At 43.7% G+C, this 20,864-nt stretch overlaps 1 protein-coding gene across 2 annotated transcripts in view; it reads left to right on the top strand.

Annotated features, from left to right (window-relative positions):
* LOC124605392 (bestrophin-2-like) overlaps nt 1-20,864 on the top strand; it is a 454,561-nt gene that overhangs the window by 379,755 nt on the left and 53,942 nt on the right. For both annotated transcript variants that reach the window (XM_047137034.1, XM_047137035.1), the window contains exon 3: nt 413-584. In XM_047137034.1, the coding sequence (XP_046992990.1) occupies nt 413-584 (172 nt within the window). The remainder of the gene's footprint in view (nt 1-412; nt 585-20,864) is intronic.

Genomic DNA, 20,864 nt, shown 5'->3' with positions numbered 1-20,864 from the left:
CGTCTCATGGTATATGACAAAAGTCCTTTATTCTATTACTCATTTATCATGCTCTTTGTGGCGTACGTTGCCGAGAGATTTTTGAACCTTTACCTACGGGCTGCCATCTGGATTTTGCCCCTGAAGCTCCAATCTAACCATTTATAAGGTATGTACATTATTCTGATTTATATTTAGAGTGAATGAGCGGTATTTCCAGGACTTGACTTCTAACTTTTCATTTGCTGGCTTTTTTGTGAAGCCGAATCCCTAAGAGGTTTCTTCTTTTGCCCAGTTGCCCCCTAAAACATGACTTAATATTATGCCTAGTCCATCCATTTGTTCTTTGTTTTAGCATATTTATTCCATATATTATAGGCTGTGTACTTATACGATTGTTTCCAGTTCATAACGTACTTTGTTAACTTTACAGAATTTTCGAGAACATAACGCAGTATTGCGAAACTTTCAACGACCTGATCCCACTGTCGTTCGTGCTGGGGTTCTATGTGAGCATCGTGATGCAACGCTGGTGGAACCAGTACGTCAGTATCCCATGGCCCGATCCCATCGCAGTCTTCGTCAGCTCCAACATTCATGGGCAGGTAAGTGTTTCAGATCCTTGAATTTGACGTTGCAGATTTGCTTCATTCTATGCTTCTAGGCAGGTATGAATGGGTCCTGGCTGCTGACACCGAAGGCCTTTATTGCGTAAATTATGTCATTATTGTAGGCTTCTTTTGGGTTTGATTCTGCAACTTATAGCTCATGACATACACTGTCCCGTCACCTTTGCGACCATCTGACGGAAGCCTGAATAACTATCTTTTGCAGCACGAAACGTGCAGGAAGAGCCTCAGTTTCTGGTAGGTACCGACACCGACAGCGATGCCTACTTCACTGCCGTGGCCAGGTACGCTAGGTTTCCCAGTTGAGGATCCATGGCGCAAAGAACCTGAGCGAGGTGGTTACACACATTCTCGTTTCGATTTAAATCAGTGGAGTGTGGTGGCCAGGGAGGTATGGTAAACTCATCCTGGTGCTCTACGAAACATACACGTACACTGCGAGCTGTTGACACGTTGCATTGTCCTGATGAAGATGCCGCTGTGCCGAGGAAAAACAAATTGCATGTAAGGGTGGACATGGTCCCAAGGATAGATACTTGTGTTGATCTATTGTGCCTTCAGAATGCCGAGATCACCTAGGGAATGCCACGAAAAGATTCCCCAGACCATAACGCTCCCTCTCGGTCGCAAGGTATTTGCTTTCAGATTCGCTTAAAGGTCATTGAGGAGACACCGTTGATAGCTCCCCCTTGCTTCAGGCGTCGGTTGGTTCCTCAACAGACGCACGTCTATTCGCCCGTACACATCTCTGCAGCCGTCGTTCAGCCATCTCATCTGTTGCCCTTGGTGCACCACAGTTGCCTCAGTGCCGATTTTGGATAGCAGCATTTTGCCATACACGGTATACTTCAACCACGGCGGCACGCGAACAGTTCAAAAATTTAGTGTGTTATGAAAATGCTTCAACCCTTGGCACGATCGGTAATTATCACGCCTTTTGGACGTCACATAAATCGCTCGTTTTCGCATTACAACTGCACTGTTTTCGGCGTTGTTGTCGTCGCGCGTATGTCGTCTCGTATGTCGTATGTCGAGCGCTTTTTATGCCGCTAGTGCTGCCACCTGCTGTCTGTGAGCGGTTATTGCACATTGTGGTCGAAGAACATAGGTGGTGGTCACATTAATATGACTGGACCATTGGACCATGTATTTCACGTTATGCACGTTGGTGAAGTAGGTATGTATCAGTTTTTTCATATTTGGTTCAAAAAGGGCAGTATTGCCAAAACACTGAAGTTTTCAAACTTTTCGCTTTCATCCGTGGTGGAGAAGTATCTTTCACAGTTTAGCAAAACTGTTGTGGAAGAACAGTTTTCATGTTGACAGAAAGAATTAAACAAGAAATTGGTAAGTCCAGCTTTCCAACCGGTAGCCTACTCTGATAAACTAAGTTTTATGTACTGTAGATCGAATTGACATCGGCTTGTTATCGATAAATGTTGAAAAAGAAATAGTAATGAAAGATTCTCAAGGGCCATTAAGCACGTGGCCGACATTCTTGTTCGATTGTATCACGAACCATCCTTTGGGGATAGATTGTGCTTTTCTGGATAGGAGGCTACCTGCCATCAAGACAAAACAAGTGAATGCAGAAAAGCTATATTCATGTCAAAATACTTCCCCAGCCCGAGTATATCCCAGGATCTTAACCCACTTAAACACCAGTCGGACCATCTCGTATGTCGTGTTATCTATGTGAATCCACTGCTACGTACTCTTAAACAGCTATAAAAAATCTCCGCATACAGCAAGGCTACAGTTTTTCGTAAGGGCGTATTACACCTCGAATAATATGATTTTGTCATAAACAGATTGCAGTGGCAGGGAGCATTGTTGCCGGCATGTAACCGGTCACACTTGACAAGGCTCTGTATGTGTTCACAAAACAGGCAACACTGCAAAGACATGCTGCTCGAAAATAACGATTGGCAGGCGGCTACTCCTCCCATTCGACTCGCTGAAACGTCAGTCACAAAAGTTATTTTAATCCAAGTGTAGCTGACTATGATTCCGACTGTTGCAGACGACTCCCTTAGCACTGCATTGGCTGTCATAATGATGCCCTGGAATTGTATATATCTAGTTCTAACCATGTGATATTAGCATTAGCACTTATGTGTGATCGTACTGATGACCAGCATAGGTTCCGAAACCAAAGGCCACACCAAATCCGACTGACACTTCTTTCACATGTTGTCATGAAAGCCATGGATCAAAAGCGATGCATGTATTAATTATTTCTTTCCGAAACTCATTTGACTCTGTACCACATCAACTCGTATTGAGAACTAGTTGAGAAACCCGGCGTTGTATGGTATTTATTTATAGCTGTGTCCAAGACGACACAAACACGGAATTTATTTTTGAGTTACAAAGCTTCTTTGTGTAAAAACATAAGACATAATATGATTGGAGACATGAAGAGTTTGTTTAAGTTCCACGCCAATAACACGCAGCGTCTGGGCTTTTGCTATGTTATGGCAAACAGCTCACCGGGAACTGTGCACGTGTAAAGCGAAATGGTAAATTATTAGGAATAAGTGGTATTCGGTTTATAAAAACTCGCTCGCCTGTGCCACTTACCTTAAAAATTTCCGCTTGTTTGATACGCTGGAGAGAAGTAACTTTAAGCCTCTGTGACTGAAGGTTCTGAAGAGCGAGAGAATTAATGACGCTCTCGACTATAGTTACGTTGTGCGTCGCTTTTGGAAGGAGTTTCCAAAGAGTAAGTTAAAGCAAAGGCTAAGTTAAAGCGTGATGTTCTCGAGCCGCAGCAAACCTCGCCTCACGACCTTCATTGGATTCTTGAGAGCGCTTTGTCTTAAAGTCTTTTAGCCCTTGTGTATTTAGAAAGACTCGACCGTTTCCTAGGCATTTTCATTCGTAAAGAAAACGAAATCAAAATGTAATGATTGGGCAGCCAAATCAAATGCAAACGTAATAAATTCCTTTCTCCTACCAAAGAATATAAATAAATGCTTTTCGAAAGAAGAAGCAAAGCAGTATCGTTAAGTTCTTAATACACAGAGCGAAATCAGTAAATCCCTATATTCTAGCCAAGTAAATTTAATGTTAGTTTGTATTCGCAAAAGTAAGACTGTATCGCTCAATTCTGTCACTGATGTAAACTTCAGAAAATATTCCGTTACGGAGCTACAAAAACTAATAGCGCCTTCAATTGGTTCTTTGGTGTACTACGATACTAACAGCGCCACCTATTATTTCTTTGGTGTACTAGGCCGTAATTAAACACGCCAACTACTAAAATGAGCAGACTATTTTAGATAGAACTTCAAATTAAGATATCTTACTTTTCCGTGTTTTTTGAGTGAAATAAAGCCCATATGGTCCGAAGCTACGGTCATGTCACCTGCGAAAAACCCCATGAAAATTCATCTAGTAGTGTTCGAGATTAGCTCGTTCAAACAGTCAAACACGACGGCTTTACAGTTTTATTATTAGTATAGATATTATGACAATACGAGATACGAAACGAAATTTGTGAATAGACAGATCATTTGTTAGTAGAGAGGATGCAGCGTGTTATCTTCGATGGGGGTGATCGACAGATGTAGAAGAAACTTTAGAACTGCCTAATGGAGATATTTTTATAAAAAAAAATGGCTCTGAGCACTATGGGACTCAACTGCTGAGGTCATTAGTCCCCTAGAACTTAGAACTAGTTAAACCTAACTAACCTAAGGACATCACAAACATCCATGCCCGAGGCAGGATTCGAACCTGCGACCGTAGCGGTCTTGCGGTTCCAGACTGCAGCGCCTTTAACCACACGGCCACTTCGGCCGGCGATATTTTTATATTCTTATTGTTAATGTAGTGTATTGATGATATAGCAGACAGTATTAGTAGTAACCTGATGACTTTTTACAGATGATGCATTTTTCTGTGATAGAGTGCTGAATAAAGCTAGACAAAAATTGTCAGAGCTTGAAAGTGGTGCGGAGATTGGCAACTTGCTTTCATTGGTCAGAAATGTAAAACAGTGCACTTCACATAACGCAGGAACTCATTAGTCAACAAATACTTGGTTGCAACAGTTTGTAGGAAAACGAAATTCAGTGATGCATAGGTCTAGAAAGGAGATTGCTTACAAAACACTCAGTGCGACACATCGTAGAATATGTCTTAGACGTAAGGGGCCCAAACCTGATAGGACCAACAGGACGTACTGGTCATATGCGGCTACGGGCAACGTGAGTGCTCAAAGTTTAGTTTTTGCCAGTTGGGGCTAGCGTCACGGACCTTTTTGAAAACGCAGAACTGGCACACGCTTGAACACGATCATCATCTAACTCGCGAAAGCGTATTTGCAAAGTTTCCCACCGTAGTATGTTCACTTAAATATTGCAACACCTACCGATCGTTCTTGCAGGAACTGCGAACACAGTATTCGACTAATTACAGTGCTTACGAGGCATTCAAGTAGTCGTTCTTCCCGCACCCCAAATGCGAGTGCCACAGAAAGAAAGTAATGGGTGGTTAAATTGGAAGGCCCTTTGCTATGCACTTCAGTGGTTTGCAGAGGAGGAGGAGGAGATTAGTGTTTAACGTCCCGTCGACAACGAGGTCATTAGAGACGGAGCACAAGCTCGGATTAGGGAAGGATGGGGAAGGAAATCGGCCGTGCCCTTTCGAAGGAACCATCCCGGCATTTGCCCGAAGTGATCTAGGGAAATCACGGAAAACCTAAATCAGGATGGCCGGACGCGGGATTGAACCGTCGTCCTCCCGAATGCGAGTCCAGTGTGCTAACCACTGCGCCACCTCGCTCGGTGTTTGCAGAGGAAACGTGAAGCTATAGATGTAGATACTCAGGACAGTCAAGGGTGGAACATTGTGTGTGTACATCGAAACCGTCGGGAAACCGTAATCCAAGTGAAACGACATCGCATAAAGCGTGAAGTACAGAGATCCAACAACTGCAACGAGACTGGAAAGGAGCGTAAAATTGGCCTTTCTAGGAATCCACGGGCTTCCAACGCGGCCATACGAATTGGTGCCAGAAATGAAACGATTTGATGTCCTTGACACACAGTGTTACTGGAGACTGTTGAAGATATCCTGCAACGAATAGACGGGAAAAAACCTAACAGGAAGCATAATTAATCGAAGAGAGAATAGCTGAGCGCACATCACGTCGTGTATTCATACTGAAAACCATAGGCCGGCCGTTGTGGCCGAGCGGTTCTAGGCGCTACAGTCTGGAACTGCGCGACCGCTACGGTCGCAGGTTCGAATCCTGCCTCGGGCATGGACGCGTGTGATGTCCTTAGGTTAGTTAGGGGACTGATGACCTCAGAAGTTAAGTCCCATAGTGCTCAGAGCAATTTTTTTGAAACATAGTTGAAGGTTTGATAGAAAGACTTACATGGATAGGCATGGGAATGAATATATAACTACTAGTTCAGTTGGATAATGATAGTAAAGGAAATCCATCGGGGCCTCTTCGAAGGAAGTATGGGAGTTAAAGTTTGAAGAACTCAATTTGACAGGCTGGATTGGGATATGAAACTTGAAAGCTAGCCCTTTACGTTAATCATGCATCTCTTTGGGCTATGGGACCCAAGTTGTACCTTCGGTGTCGAACCTTTGAGTCTTCCGCTTGCCGCCGCTGCAGTATCTGCACCGTGTGACGCGTGCATTCTGCTACAGACTAATCGATACCGTCTCTCTACTGCGAAAATTCACTTACAATTCAAGTCAGCCCACCAATACCTCTCTGAAAGTTAGGAAAATTTTAAGCTTCAACATGTGTAGAGCTTTATTCAATCGTAAGCAATCAAACTTACCTCGGAACATTTCATTTCGACGTCTTGCTTTTGCCATGCGGGACAAAACGATTGGATTTTGCCAGTTCTGCTGTCACGAACATGGAGGGCCTTTTACCGTTTCAATGAATTCAAGGGTGAAAATAAAAATGCCTAGAAAAAGTGTTCCGTGTTGGAAGAAGGGTTTAAGAGTATGCTCGTTGCACCTACTGGCACAGTCGGCGTCTTATAGGATTAGCTGCAACAGCGTACCTACGTTCTTCCGCGAGAATCTTAATGTCGGGAAGTTAACAGTTGCTGGATGCCACACCGTCTAACCCGGGAACAGTAGACTGCGCGATTGGAATTCTGCCGACGGATGCTGGAAAGTTCTTATTCCGACAGAATAACTGCTGAATTTTTTCATGACGATTATGATGGCGAATATGACGATCATACAGACTTCAGGGATGGTGGTGAGCGTTAAATGTCCCAGTTTGAGGTATGGGAATTTGATGCGGGAACAATTCCGAAGGCTGCAAAAAAATTTGAGAAAATTTGAGAAAATTTGTGATTTACAGTTGGTCAGTTGGCTAAGATAAAAAGTATTTAATTTTTGCAGTAGGTTTACTTATTACATACAAAAATTCCACAAGATGCTCAATTGATAGTAGTTGTTCAAAGCGGCGTTATCCAGCTTCTATGCAAGTATGATGTTGCTCACAAAGAACTCCTTGTGAGCGAAGTCGCAAGTTTAATGTTCAGTAAGAAGCGTATAAAAGTGTTAACAATTATGACAGCAAAAATGTTAGCTGCTAATGACTCACCATGTGCATCAGGAAGGCGATAGAAACCTTCTTTCAAGAAATGTTCAAAACAAACCATTAACTTGCACCGTGAACACCGAATGAAAAATGTCGTGAAACTGGCTATCCTTTAAGGCGTAGCTGCAGATAGTGCGACATTATACGCACTTAAGAAGAAGGAAAAAAAACAAAAAAAACTCCAGAGGCTGAACTTGTCTAGTGGTCCCGCGTGATATGAAGTGCAACGTCACACACTTTTTCAGGAAGGATAGTTTGCTATAAGGAGCTTTATTTTCACACGCAGACCGGGGATCGAGCAAAAGCAAGTTATGACGAGCTGTTGGTCAAAAGCAGTGCTCGTACTGTAGTTGTAGTTCTTACGCCCCCTTTCCCCACTCTTGCTTGCTGTGACGTAAATATTCCCTATTGTCCCTGAAAGATTACGCACACGAGAAAGGATCGCAGGGAGCAGAGCACCTCTAAGTTCTCGGACCGTAAGTAGTACTAACTTTAAAATTACCATCCAGTTGGCATAAATGCGTACCGATGCGTTAAGACATTGATGTTAGTTGATCTCGATACAACTCTCTTGTTATCTCTAATTTTCAGGGTTTCTTTCATATTCCTTTCCTCTTCGAATCCCAATTGATCAGAGTTGAAAACAAATTCCTTACCGAACGATGGGATAAGTTTATCTCATGCACACATTTTCGGGCCTATTCCGGTATTTGCTGTGCATCGTCAAGTCCACGCTTTGTTAGAGATTTCGTTATCGTAAGTCGTCGAATTCTATGACACTGTTCGATGTTATGCAACCATCTACGAATTTCCTCGAAATCACTGTTATCTATGTCGCACACAATTTGATATGCATAAAGTAGTTGGTCACTATCATGCCCATCCTGTAAATTGTATCGAGCCTTCTTGAAACGCACAAACAGCAGTTTTTGTAATAAGTGCTCCTTGTCTTCGCTGAATATCCGTAGTTTTTCTTATGCACTATACGGTCATATTTCTTTGGACTTAAATGTGTGTGTGTGTGTGTGTGTGTGTGTGTGTGTGTGTGTGTGTGGTGTTTTTTTTCTGTGCTGCGAATGATCTTCCATATGCGTAAGTGTTTGTAGTACCCGCTCCTCGGACACGATTGTCCTTTACGTTTCACTGGAGACGAGATTTGAGGTTCCCTGTCCGACAAGGATGATGAACTACATTGCTCGACTCGTGTTTCAATATCACTTTCACTTGTTAAGCATATATCGTCATCACTGCACTACTCATGTACAGTGTCGGCACAATCGAGCGTATATGACACCACCATTCCACTGACTCCTCTTGCGGAAGCGCTAATAATTTAACCTGCCACTTCTATCTAATTCTGTGAAATTCCTTTGGTTCTTTTCTGACGAAATATCAACTTCAGCCAATGTTGTTATATTATGCAGGTATCACCACTCGTCGACTAAGCGGTTCAGCTGGGCTCCGTAGCATCACGCTGCCCAGTCCCACCCCCTGTTGCCATTAGCAGCCAATATTGGGGTTGCATGGTAGATAGTATGTGGCACGTCGGATGCCGTAAACATCATTGGCCTTTCGCGACCTCGAACTCCCGGGGTTCCCTTCAAAGCCCTGTCGTAGAATATTATGTCCCTACCCCTCAAAAAAATGGTTCACATGGCTCTGAGCATTATGGAACTTAACACCTGAGGTCATCAGTCCCCTAGACTTAGAACTACGTAAACCTAACTAACCTAAGGACATCACACACATCCATGCCCGAGGCCAGGATCCGAACCTACGACCGTAGTAGCCGCGTGGTTCCGGACTGAATCGCCTAGAACCGCTCGGCCACAGAGGCCGGCCCTACCCTTCAGTTTGTACACTTACATAGTGGTCGGGTTTGCTGCTGTTCAGTGCTAACAATTACGAACATGAAGAAACAGTTTATTTCAGTGTACAAACAACGTTTCGTAGGTTACGATATTCCATTTACGGAGTTACTCGTATACGTTTGGCTTCTTAACGTTGTTCAATCGTTTCGGAACGAAAGTTTCTTGTCTTAAACAGAAATATGTGACCGTCTGCATCATCTCCGGTAGTATGCGAGCATCGCGGCAACGCCCTTTACTTTTGACAAGGTAACTGCCCACCAAATTTGGTTCTCTTTTGATGTAGAGAACAAGCAGCATTTCACTCATCAAACTACCTCATCGATGCCTATGCAGCACTGTAGCTGAATGGTCAGCGCGGCTGACTGCCTTTTGGAGGACCTCAGTTCGACTCCCGGTACTGCGGGGAATGTTTCCTTGCTGGAATGAGTGGAATGGTGTTCACTCCTCCTCGTGATGCCGACTACAGAGCTGCTTGAATGAGAAATAATGGCTGCAGGTCCAAAAACTGACAAAGGGCGAAATAGCGGTGTGCGGAGTGCACGCCGCTCCACACCGCAGCTACGAAGGAAGATGGGACGGTGGTCGATAGCTACCGCTGGGCTCGCCAGGATCACTGGACAGAGTTTGTTTTTTTTACTAGATTAGTAGCAAATTTTTAACAGCCGTTGTATTATTTGTCTCGTGGTATCACTAACGAGCAACGTGAAATGGAACGAATACGTAAAATTATAAGTCGGGAAGGCGAATTGTACGTTTGTATTTGTTGGAATTTTTCTAAAGTATATGTTAAAAAATATATAAAAAATTAGAGTTGCACAGGTAGAAATGTAACAGATAGCTACTACAGCCCATGCGAAAATGTGGGGGATACCGTCAAGGGGCATTCAGAATAAATCGTTCACTCTGTACGAGAGTGTACTACATGGCAGCTTAAACCTGTATGCCAGTATCTGCCAAACATTCAGAGACCAACGTAATACCCACGCCGCCCCCTCCCCCCGCCCGCAACCTCCTCCTCACGTTCCAGCGTCCGCCAGCCAACAACATTAGCGCTCAACTAAACTTCAGAAAGAAAAAGAATTTTCTTTGAACACATTTTTTTAAAAAAAATGACATATCATAAACGTTATTTTTAGCTTATGTAGGTGTTTATTACTAAACCACAAGCTAATGAGTCAGTGACACAATTGGTACTGGTCATTTCTGACACACTTTTTGTGTAGAATGATGAAGCGATTCATTGTGCTTCGGGAGTAATATCTACTACCCCTTCTCGGAGCAGAAAGCTAACTATCCTCATTGAGGGTAGACACTTGTTACAAATCATGCTTCCTCTGCTCCACTCTTCTCCTTACCGAACTAGTTTCACTCACACGTTGCACCCCCATTTAAAATCAACTAAGTTGAAATGTATTCACTATAATTACTGTTCGTAAATCACTTGATTGCTGAACTCCTTACTTCTGAATTGTCAGAAGCTGATAACTGTAGGCAGCCAATGCTTTGTGCCAATAATAATAATAATAATAATAATAATAATCTACAGTAGTGTAGTAGCGATTAAATTGTTACTAGTGTTCTGTGCTGTCGATTAGTCCATTTATTGTTGTGAAGTGAATAATGAGTCTCTTTGTGGTCTATTTCGGAACTACTTAGAAGTCGGAGAAGGCATGTCGATGAGATACTTAAGCTTATGTGATATGCATGTGTCAGTTTTACTATCGAAGATGCAGGATGCAGACTACAAAGCATGTAATGAGTAGACTATGTGAGGATGTTATAACCTCTACCACATTGGGCCATATGTTAATGCTGTTATTTGAAGGAGAGAAAAAAAGCAATGTTTGATAGCTCTTGTAATCATTATTATAATCTTTCAAAATTATGATGATTTTTAATTTTTTTTTTTCGCGATCGTAGCACAGTTGAAGCCTATTGTTTTCACCCTCAGAAAATGTAACTTTATCCTGCAGGAGGTAATTACCGCCAGGTTGGGAACCACTGGTATGCTCACTGGGACTCCAACCCGGCACCTTGCCGATTACGGGTAATGCTCATAACAGCTGAGCCATCCAGGCACGACTTAGGATCCGCGGTTAGTTAATTGTTCCCGGGTAGCTAAGTCGGTAAGATCATGGCCCGCGAAAGGCAAGGTTCTAGGTTCGAGTCCTGGTCAGGCACATAGTTTTAATCTTCCAGGAAGTAAATGGAAATTTTGGAAAAAAAGAGATGCTGTTCTTGCGAAACGCTATTGGGAACATCCAGAGACCCTGTGTTCGAGGGGAAGGCTGAGCCGAGATTCGTATTCCCATGTAAGGACTACGACTAAGCTGAGGGAGGATATGGAGCGTATCGAGGCATTCGAACAATTATTATTTTCGTAGCCCCGTAACACAGAAAATCGCCAGTATTAGTACGAAGTTCCCTCCACCATGCGCTGTACGGTGGTTTTCGGAATATACTGATTGGTTAGAACTAAAGTTCAGCTACTTACGGATTGCGGGTGTGGGGTGTAATTATAGCAAGGCGGCGAAACTTGGTACATATGCCACTGCGTTAATTCGGAAAGCGATTAACGCTGAAAAAAGTTACGGTTTTGGCCACCGGGTGCAAATCTGGCGCTGTGCACCGTTTGTATGACGGTTTCACATCCACGCTGTCATTTGACAAGCCATAATGTGAGTGAACGGCATGGCTATCGAGAAGAGGCCGAGCGCTGTTAGTGAAAGTGTTTTGTGCGAACGGCAGCAAGTACAGTGATGCATTAAAAGTATCGCCGACTGAAGATGAAGAGAGGTCGGATGTCATTAAAGGGTTTAAAGATGATGATGATGATGATGATGAAATTTAAACATGGGTTAGCTTTGGGGTTGCACCTGGAAGGAGAGATGTTCTATCGCGGTGCTGATGAGGTTACTGTTGCTGTAACTGACCATGCAGCACGTGTCCCGGGAAAGTGATCTACAGTGCTCGTGCAGTGTCACGAAAATTGTGTATCCCATGTCAGCAGTATCGAAAGCTTCGCTATCTATTTTACCCTGGTACCCATACAATGGACAGATGACTAAGAGATTGATGAAATGTATGATGAAACAAAAAAATTATTCAGATAGTGAAGGGAGACGAAAATTTAATAGTCATGGGTGACTGGAACTCGATAGTAGGAAAAGGAAGAGAAGGAAATGTAGTAGGTGAATATGGAATGGGAGTAAGGAATGAAAGAGGATGCCGCCTGGTAGAATTTTACACAGAGCATAACTTAATCATAGCTAACACTTGGTTCAAGAATCATGAAAGAAGGTTGTATACATGGAAGAAGCCTGGAGATACTGCAAGGTGCCCGCATCTCGTGGTCGTGCGGTAGCGTTCTCGCTTCCCACGCCCGGGTTCCCGGGTTCGATTCCCGGCGGGGTCAGGGATTTTCTCTGCCTCGTGATGGCAGGGTGTTGTGTGCTGTCCTTAGGTTAGTTAGGTTTAAGTAGTTCTAAGTTCTAGGGGACTGATGACCATAGCTGTTAAGTCCCATAGTGCTCAGAGCCATTTGAACCATTTTACTGCAAGGTCTCAGATTATATAATGGTATGACAGAGATTCAGGAACCAGGTTTTAAATTGTAAGACATTTCCAGGGGGCAGATGTGGACTCGTCCACAATCTATTGGTTATGAACTGTAGACTAAAACTGAAGAAACTGCAAAAAGGTGGGAATTTAAGGAGATGGGACCTGGATAAACTGACAGAACCTAGGGTTGTAGAGAGCTTCAGGGAGAGCATAAGGGAACGATTGACAACAATTGGGGAAAGATATACAGTAGAAGAAGAATGGGTAGCTTTGAGAGACACATTAGTGGAGGATCAAGTAGGCAAAAAGACGAGGGCAAATATAAATCCTTGGGTAACAGAAGATATATTGAATTTAATTGATGAAAGGAGAAAATATAAAAATGCAGTAAATGAAGCAGGCAAAAAGGAAAACAAACGTCTCAAAAATGAGATCGACAGGAAGTGCAAAATGGCTAAGCAGGGATGGCTAGAGGCGCATATCACTAGGGGTAAGATTGATCCTGCCTACGGGAAAATTAAAGAGATCTTTGGAGAAAAGAGAACCACTTGCATGAATATCAAGAGCTCAGCTGGAAACCCAGTTCTAAGCAAATAAGAGAAAGCAGAAAGGTGGAAGGAGGGCCTATACAAGGGCGATGTTCTTAAGGACAATATTACAGAAATCGAAGAGAATGTAGATGAAGATGGAAATGGGAGATACGATACTGCGTGAAGCGTTTGACAGAGCACTCAAGGATCTAAGTCGAAACAAGGGGTCAACAGAAGCGTCCGATCTTACCCGTCGGCTTTGACCCGTGACGTAAGCGTGTTGTGGTGTGTGACGTCATTACGGCGCGGAGTTTGATTTGCGATTGTGGCGTGTTTGTAGATGTCTTGTTTTTGTTTGTCGTGCTCTCTGGTGGTGTGTTCATGGTTTTCGTTTGTTTCGTTGGGTTTTTATTTTAGTTCAGTATTTTTTCGTTGGTGTGTGTGTGTGTGTGTGTGTGTGTGTGTGTGTGTGTGTGTGTGTGTGTGTGTGTGTGCATTTGTGTGTGTGATTGTGGTGGCCAATCTAGTTTGTGGAGCTGGAACTTTTTTGAGGTAAGTTCCGTTTTTTTTTTGGTTATTTATGTATGTTTTGTGTATTGGGTATAGGTTGGAAACATCCGATCTCACGCGTCGGCTTTGACCCGTGACGTAAGGGACCTACACATTGATCTGTAGCGTAGCCCTGAATACGAGGTTAGGTTGGGAGTTTTTTTTTTGGAATGCGGCCGCGGCAGCGGCCGCCTATGATTCGAAAATATTGATTTGACACTAATGAACATGTATACGTAATATGAAGCAATTTGATGAACATATTGATCTGTAGCGTAGCCCACTTGAGGTTAGGTTGGGAGTTTTTTTTTTTTGGAATGCGGCCGCGGCAGCGGCCGCCTATGATTCGAAAATATTGATTTGACACTAATGAACATGTATACGTAATATGAAGCAATTTGATGAACATATTGATCTGTAGCGTAGCCCACTTGAGGTTAGGTTGGGAGTTCTTTTTTGGAATGCGGCCGCGGCAGCGGCCGCCTATGATTCGAAAATATTGATTTGACACTAATGAACATGTATACGTAATATGAAGCAATTTGATGAACATATTGATCTGTAGCGTAGCCCACTTGAGGTTAGGTTGGGAGTTCTTTTTTGGAATGCGGCCGCGGCAGCGGCCGCCTATGATTCGAAAATATTGATTTGACACTAATGAAGCCTGTGAGGGGATGGGGGGGCACTGCAGACTCCCCCCACCGCATAACGACACATGATGATCAAATTTTGAAAAAAAATGAAAAATTTTTTCCGTACCTGCTAAACTGCATAAGTGCCGATGTATGTAGGTGTAAGGGAAGCTTTCGTTTCTTAGTTTTCTATTGGGGGATGTGATCGGTAGGTTCTGTTGAGCTATATAGGTTAAGGGAAGTGTCCGATTATGGATAGGAATGTGTTTTTTGGTATTTGGTCAGTTTTGTGATGTTGATTTATTTCGTTGTTTTGCGTGGTTTTGAATGGCGGTCGGTGCCTACATTTCTGTATATTTAGTTTCTCCGCACCCAAAAACCCCTAATTTCCCACGCTTGTCCCGTTACAGTCATTAGGCTTTTTGTGAAACTTGTGTATTTCAGTGTTTACAATACGTATGCGATGTTTTTATATCCGCCATATTGGAATTGTTTATAGTCGTTTCCGCGGTATTTGTGACGTCATGGGTCAAAGCCGACGGGTAAGATCGGACGCTTCTGTATTTCCGAAACAAGGCCCCGGGAGTAGACAACATTCCATTAGAACTACTGACAGTCTTGGGTGAGCCACGCCTAACAGAACTCTACCATCTAGTGAGCAAGATGTATCAGACAGGCGAAATACCCTCAGACTTCAAGAAGAATATAATAATTCCAATCCCAAAGAAAGTAGGTGTTGACAGATGTGAAAATTACCGAACTATCAGTTTAATAAGCCCCGGCTGCAAAATACTAACACGAATTCTTCACAGACGAATGGAAAAACTGGTAGAAGCCGACCTCGGGGAAGATCAGTTTGGATTCCGTAGAAATTTTGGAACACGTGAGGCAATACTGACCTTACGCCTTATCTTAGAAGAAAGATTAAGGAAAGGCAAACCTACGTTTCTAGCATTTGTAGACTTAGAGAAAGCTTTTGACAATGTTTACTGGAATACTCTCTTTCAAATTCTAAAGGTGGCGGGGGTAAAATACAGGGAGCGAAAAGGCTATTTACAATTTGTGCAGAAACCAGATGGCAGTTGTAAGAGTCGAGGGACATGAAAGGGAAGCAGTGGTTGGGAAGGGAGTGAGACAGGGTGTAACCTATCCCCAATGTTATTCAATCTATATATTAAGCAAGCAGCAAAGGAAACAAAAGAAAAATTCGGAGTAGGTATTAAAATCCATGGAGAAGAAATAAAAACTTTGAGGTTCGCCGATGACATTGTAATTCTGTCAGAGACAGCAAAGGACTCGGAAGAGCAGTTTAATGGAATGGATAGTGTCTTGAAAGGAGGATATAAGATGAACATCAACAAAAGCAAAACGAGGATAATAGAATGTAGCCGAATTAAATCGGGTGATGTGCGGGAATTAGATTAGGAAATGAGACGCTTAAAGTAGTAAATGAGTTTTGCTATTTGGGGACTAAAATAACTGATGGTGGTCGAAGTAGAGAGGATATAAAATGTAGGCTGGCAATGGCAAGGAAAGCGTTTCTGAAGAAGAGAAATTTGTTAACATCGAGTATAGATTTAAGTGTCAGGAGGTCGTTTCTGAAAGTATTTGTGTGGAGTGTAGCCATGTATGGAAGTGAAGCGTGGACGATAAATACACTCCTGGAAATGGAAAAAAGAACACATTGACACCGGTGTGTCAGACCCACCATACTTGCTCCGGACACTGCGAGAGGGCTGTACAAGCAATAATCACACGCACGGCACAGCGGACACACCAGGAACCGCGGTGTTGGCCGTCGAATGGCGCTAGCTGCGCAGCATTTGTGCACCGCCGCCGTCAGTGTCAGCCAGTTTGCCGTGGCATACGGAGCTCCATCGCAGTCTTTAACACTGGTAGCATGCCGCGACAGCGTGGACGTGAACCGCATGTGCAGTTGATGGACTTTGAGCGAGGGCGTATAGTGGGCATGCGGGAGGCCGGGTGGACGTACCGCCGAATTGCTCAACACGTGGGGCGTGAGGTCTCCACAGTACATCGATGTTGTCGCCAGTGGTCGGCGGAAGGTGCACGTGCCCGTCGACCTGGGACCGGACCGCAGCGACGCACGGATGCACGCCAAGACTTTAGGATCCTACGCAGTGTCGTAGGGGACCGCACCGCCACTTCCCAGCAAATTAGGGACACTGTTGCTCCTGGGGTATCGGCGAGGACCATTCGCAACCGTCTCCATGAAGCTGGGCTACGGTCCCGCACACCGTTAGGCCGTCTTCCGCTCACTCCCCAACATCGTGCAGCCCGCCTCCAGTGGTGTCGCGACAGGCGTGAATGGAGGGACGAATGGAGACGTGTCGTCTTCAGCGATGAGAGTCGCTTCTGCCTTGGTGCCAATGATGGTCGTATGCGTGTTTGGCGCCGTGCAGGTGAGCGCCACAATCAGGACTGCATACGACCGAGGCACACAGGGCCAACACCCGGCATCATGGTGTGGGGAGCGATCTCCTACACTGGCCGTACACCACTGGTGATCGTCGAGGGGACACTGAATAGTGCACGGTACATCCAAACCGTCATCGAACCCATCGTTCTACCATTCCTAGACCGGCAAGGGAACTTGCTGTTCCAACAGGACAATGCACGTCTGCATGTATCCCGTGCCACCCAACGTGCTCTAGAAGGTGTAAGTCAACTACCCTGGCCAGCAAGATCTCCGGATCTGTCCCCCATTGAGCATGTTTGGGACTGGATGAAGCGTCGTCTCACGCGGTCTGCACGTCCAGCACGAACGCTGGTCCAACTGAGGCGCCAGGTGGAAATGGCATGGCAAGCCGTTCCACAGGACTACATCCAGCATCTCTACGATCGTCTCCATGGGAGAATAGCAGCCTGCATTGCTGCGAAAGGTGGATATACACTGTACTAGTGCCGACATTGTGCATGCTCTGTTGCCTGTGTCTATGTGCCTGTGGTTCTGTCAGTGTGATCATGTGATGTATCTGACCCCAGGAATGTGTCAATAAAGTTTCCCCTTCCTGGGACAATGAATTCACGGTGTTCTTATTTCAATTTCCAGTAGTGTAGTTTAGACAAGAAGAGAATAGAAGCTTTCGAAATGTAGTGCTACAGAAGAATGCTGAAGATTAGATGGGTAGATCACATAACTAATGAGGAGGTATTAATAGAATTTGAGAGAACACAAATTTTTGGCACAACTTAACTAGAAGAAGGGATCGGTTGGTAGGGCATATTCTGAGGCATCAAGGGATCACCAATGTAGTATTGGAGGGCAGCGTGGAGGGTAAAAATCGTAGAGGGAGACTAAGACATGAATACACTAAACAAATTCAGAAGGATGTAGGTTACAGTAGGTACTGGGAGATTAAGAACCTTGCACAGGATAGAGTAGCATGGAGAGCTGCATCAAACCAGTCTCTGGACTGAAGACCACAACAACAACACCCATACAGGATCCAGACGCAACTGAAACCTCAAGATTCGCAGCAACTTTCTGAATTTGCTCTTCAGTTTCTGGCATAGTCAAGGCTGATGACTTGGGGCCAGGCAGTGGAGTGACAAGGTACATTTTACACTACAGGGTGCCGTGAATACACAGAACTGCCGAGTTTGGGGTACTGTTAAACTGCGGTTTTTTTTGTTTTTTTTTGCGTCAGTAAGTTCCGCATGAACGCATTAGAATATCGACGTAGTTTAACTATCGTACGATAATTACAGCCCACACTAGACCTCTGCGGGTAGCTGCACTTTATCTATAACCACCCGACATATTCGTAGATACGAATAAAGCAGTGGTGTGTATTTCATCACTAAAAACGTGTGCGTCGTTCCCTCTCACGTGTGAAGGTAGGCGTGTAGCGCAGGCTCGTCTTAAGCCATCCGCCTTCCTAAACAATTTAAAATAACCCGGGAAAAGCTACCGGTGGCTCCTTGTGTGGCAGCATTCGATTGCTCTCAGGGGCAGCAGAAACAAAATCATCCTCAAGGATACGAAATCAAACAGTACCTCACCCATTTTAAGCTCGGTTGTAGCTGAAGTTGCATTTTCTTTATAGAAAAGAAATATACCCCAGTTTTCTCAGGAAACGTCTATCTCTGTCTTTGGAATGTTTAAAGGGGCACCCGATCATTGTGGCCCTGTAGTTTAAAGTTCTGATCGCTTTCTGAACGAGCGTAGTTTCTATTCCTGTTCCAGCATCCTAATTAAATTTTCGGTGGTTTTCGGAATCACGTAAGGCGAATATGATGGTTTCTGTGATACGACCGCGGCCTGCGAGCTGAGCTATGAAATATCTTACATGATTCCAACACAGAGGATGTGTTGAACCTAATGAGAGTTGTTCCAAGAAGACGCGTATAGGAGTCTTCAATAAGTGATTTTGTCGTCCTGCAGATTGAGAAACGAATTGATAAATAATTCCTGTGAAAAAAAAAAAAAATCCGTAAAGGAGGCGCATTAGGTAATAACGTAGATTTGCAGTAGGACTTTGGTACAAACACCGTGTTCGGTCATTATGAATCACTTTAAAGAATTACAGAAGAATACGAATTCTAGGAAGAAGACAAAGAAAATTTTAAGGAGCAAAGCCAGTTGTTTTACTTTATCAAAACGTCGAGAGTGGCTCTCGAACAGAAACGTGGTTGTTTAGTCATTCCGTCCGCTTAATAACGTTTGTTCTCACAACATAAGAAAAGAAACACCGTCTTACTTCCGCTCTGTTGTTCTCTGCCGCCGGGTACGACGAACCCAATTACGCTACAAGACGGCGACTCTACCTCCTCCCCACTGCTCCCATTCCGTCTCCTGTTAAAAATTTTCTGAAAGAGTGCCAGCGGATTTAGAGAAGAGTTATTAATGAACGTAATGTCACTCAGTCTTCTTTTACAAGTTATCTGCTGCCAGCCATATTGAAATGGCGCATCGACCAGTGCACGATGGAAAGCTGTACTAATCTCCATTCGACCATTTCGACACTGTTTTAATGGTTTCCATTAATTAGCGTCAATCGTTTCGACACTGAAAATACAGGTATTTTCTGGAAGCATCATATTTCTTTCACTCGGTATTGCAGCCGTGTAACCCGATTCTGCAGTCATGCGTCCCTATGTGGAATAATAATTTCTGAAGTTAGATTTCTGCTACGAAACAGTCTGATTTCAGTTAATCGACAAAGCATTTGAGTGCATTACTTTCGTTCCATTCAACTCTGAATAGCGCAGTTCGACTGAAAAAGCCTTCATTACATGTGCGATATAAACTCGGCTTTCTCTTTTCATTTACGTTGACTGTTGCCTGATAATTTTCACAGATTATAATTCTCTGTTTCTTAAGTAGACAGTTTTTTTGCTCCTGGTGAGGTTAGGCTTCATAGTGCGTCGAATTTTAGGATGAAGGGGAGGTTGATTCACGTAGGCTGCGTTCCTGGTTTAGTTTTGGCTTCAAATGCCTTTTCTCAGCGTTTATCCAGAACAAGGTGCCATACACAGCGAACGTTGCAGCAAAGTCACTAAATTTGTTACGTTTAGTGATGGTTTACAATTATTCTCCTTGAGAGTTGTACATGTGCACTGTGGACTTTACAAACCTTCCTTCGCCTATATAAATTTCTACTGATAGCCAAGCCACGGTTGCATTATTTAAGCAGTATATTATTGTCACCTGTTCTGTTCGGCACGGTTTACTGGAGTACTCTCTGTTTCTCTGGCCAACGCAAGACTTACATTTTGCACTACGTAATTTGCCTCTTCTAATGATACATGGAGCTCTGTCACGGTACTGATCATGAGGCCGCCTTATTACGGAAGTCTTGACCATCAGACCCACCAAAAGGGACTTCGCCTTGTCTTTGAGGGCAAGGAGTCGTAGAAAAGAACTCTTCTTCGTTAAAGTGGGGCGCAAGCCCTCTGTAGTTTACTTAAGCAAAGCAAGACACTGATTTTGTCGTCCTGCAGATTGAGAAACGAATTGATAAATAATTCCTGTGTTAAAAAAAAAAAAAAAAAAAAAAAAAAAAAACCGTAGAGGAGGCGCATTAGGTAATAACCTAGATTTGCAGTAGGACTTTGGAACAAACACTGTGCTCGGTCATTATGAATCACTTTAAAGAATTACAGATAGCCAGCACGGAATCAGAAAATATCGTTCTTGTGAAAGCCAACTAGCTCTTTATTCTTACGAAGGAGCGAGTGCTATCGACGTTCCATATTTTTAGATTTCCAGCAGGCTTTAGACATCGTTCCTCACAAGCGACTTCTAATTAAGCCGCATGTCTATGGGGTATCGTCTCAGTTGTGAGACTGGAATGTGATTTCCTATCACAAAGGTCACAGTTCGTAGTAACTGACGGAAAAGTCTTCCTGATCTACGTAAAAGATTTAGCAGACTATCTAGGGAGCCCTCTTAAATTGTTTGCAGATGTTGCTGTCATTTAACGTCTTGTGAAGTCAACAGATAATCAAAACCAAATGCAAAACGGTTTAGACAAGATATCTGTATGGTGTGAAAA

This window comes from Schistocerca americana, chromosome 3 (assembly GCF_021461395.2).
Source record: "Schistocerca americana isolate TAMUIC-IGC-003095 chromosome 3, iqSchAmer2.1, whole genome shotgun sequence".
NCBI classification, from domain to species: domain Eukaryota; kingdom Metazoa; phylum Arthropoda; class Insecta; order Orthoptera; family Acrididae; genus Schistocerca; species Schistocerca americana.
This window is presented reverse-complemented; position numbering and strand designations above follow the sequence as displayed.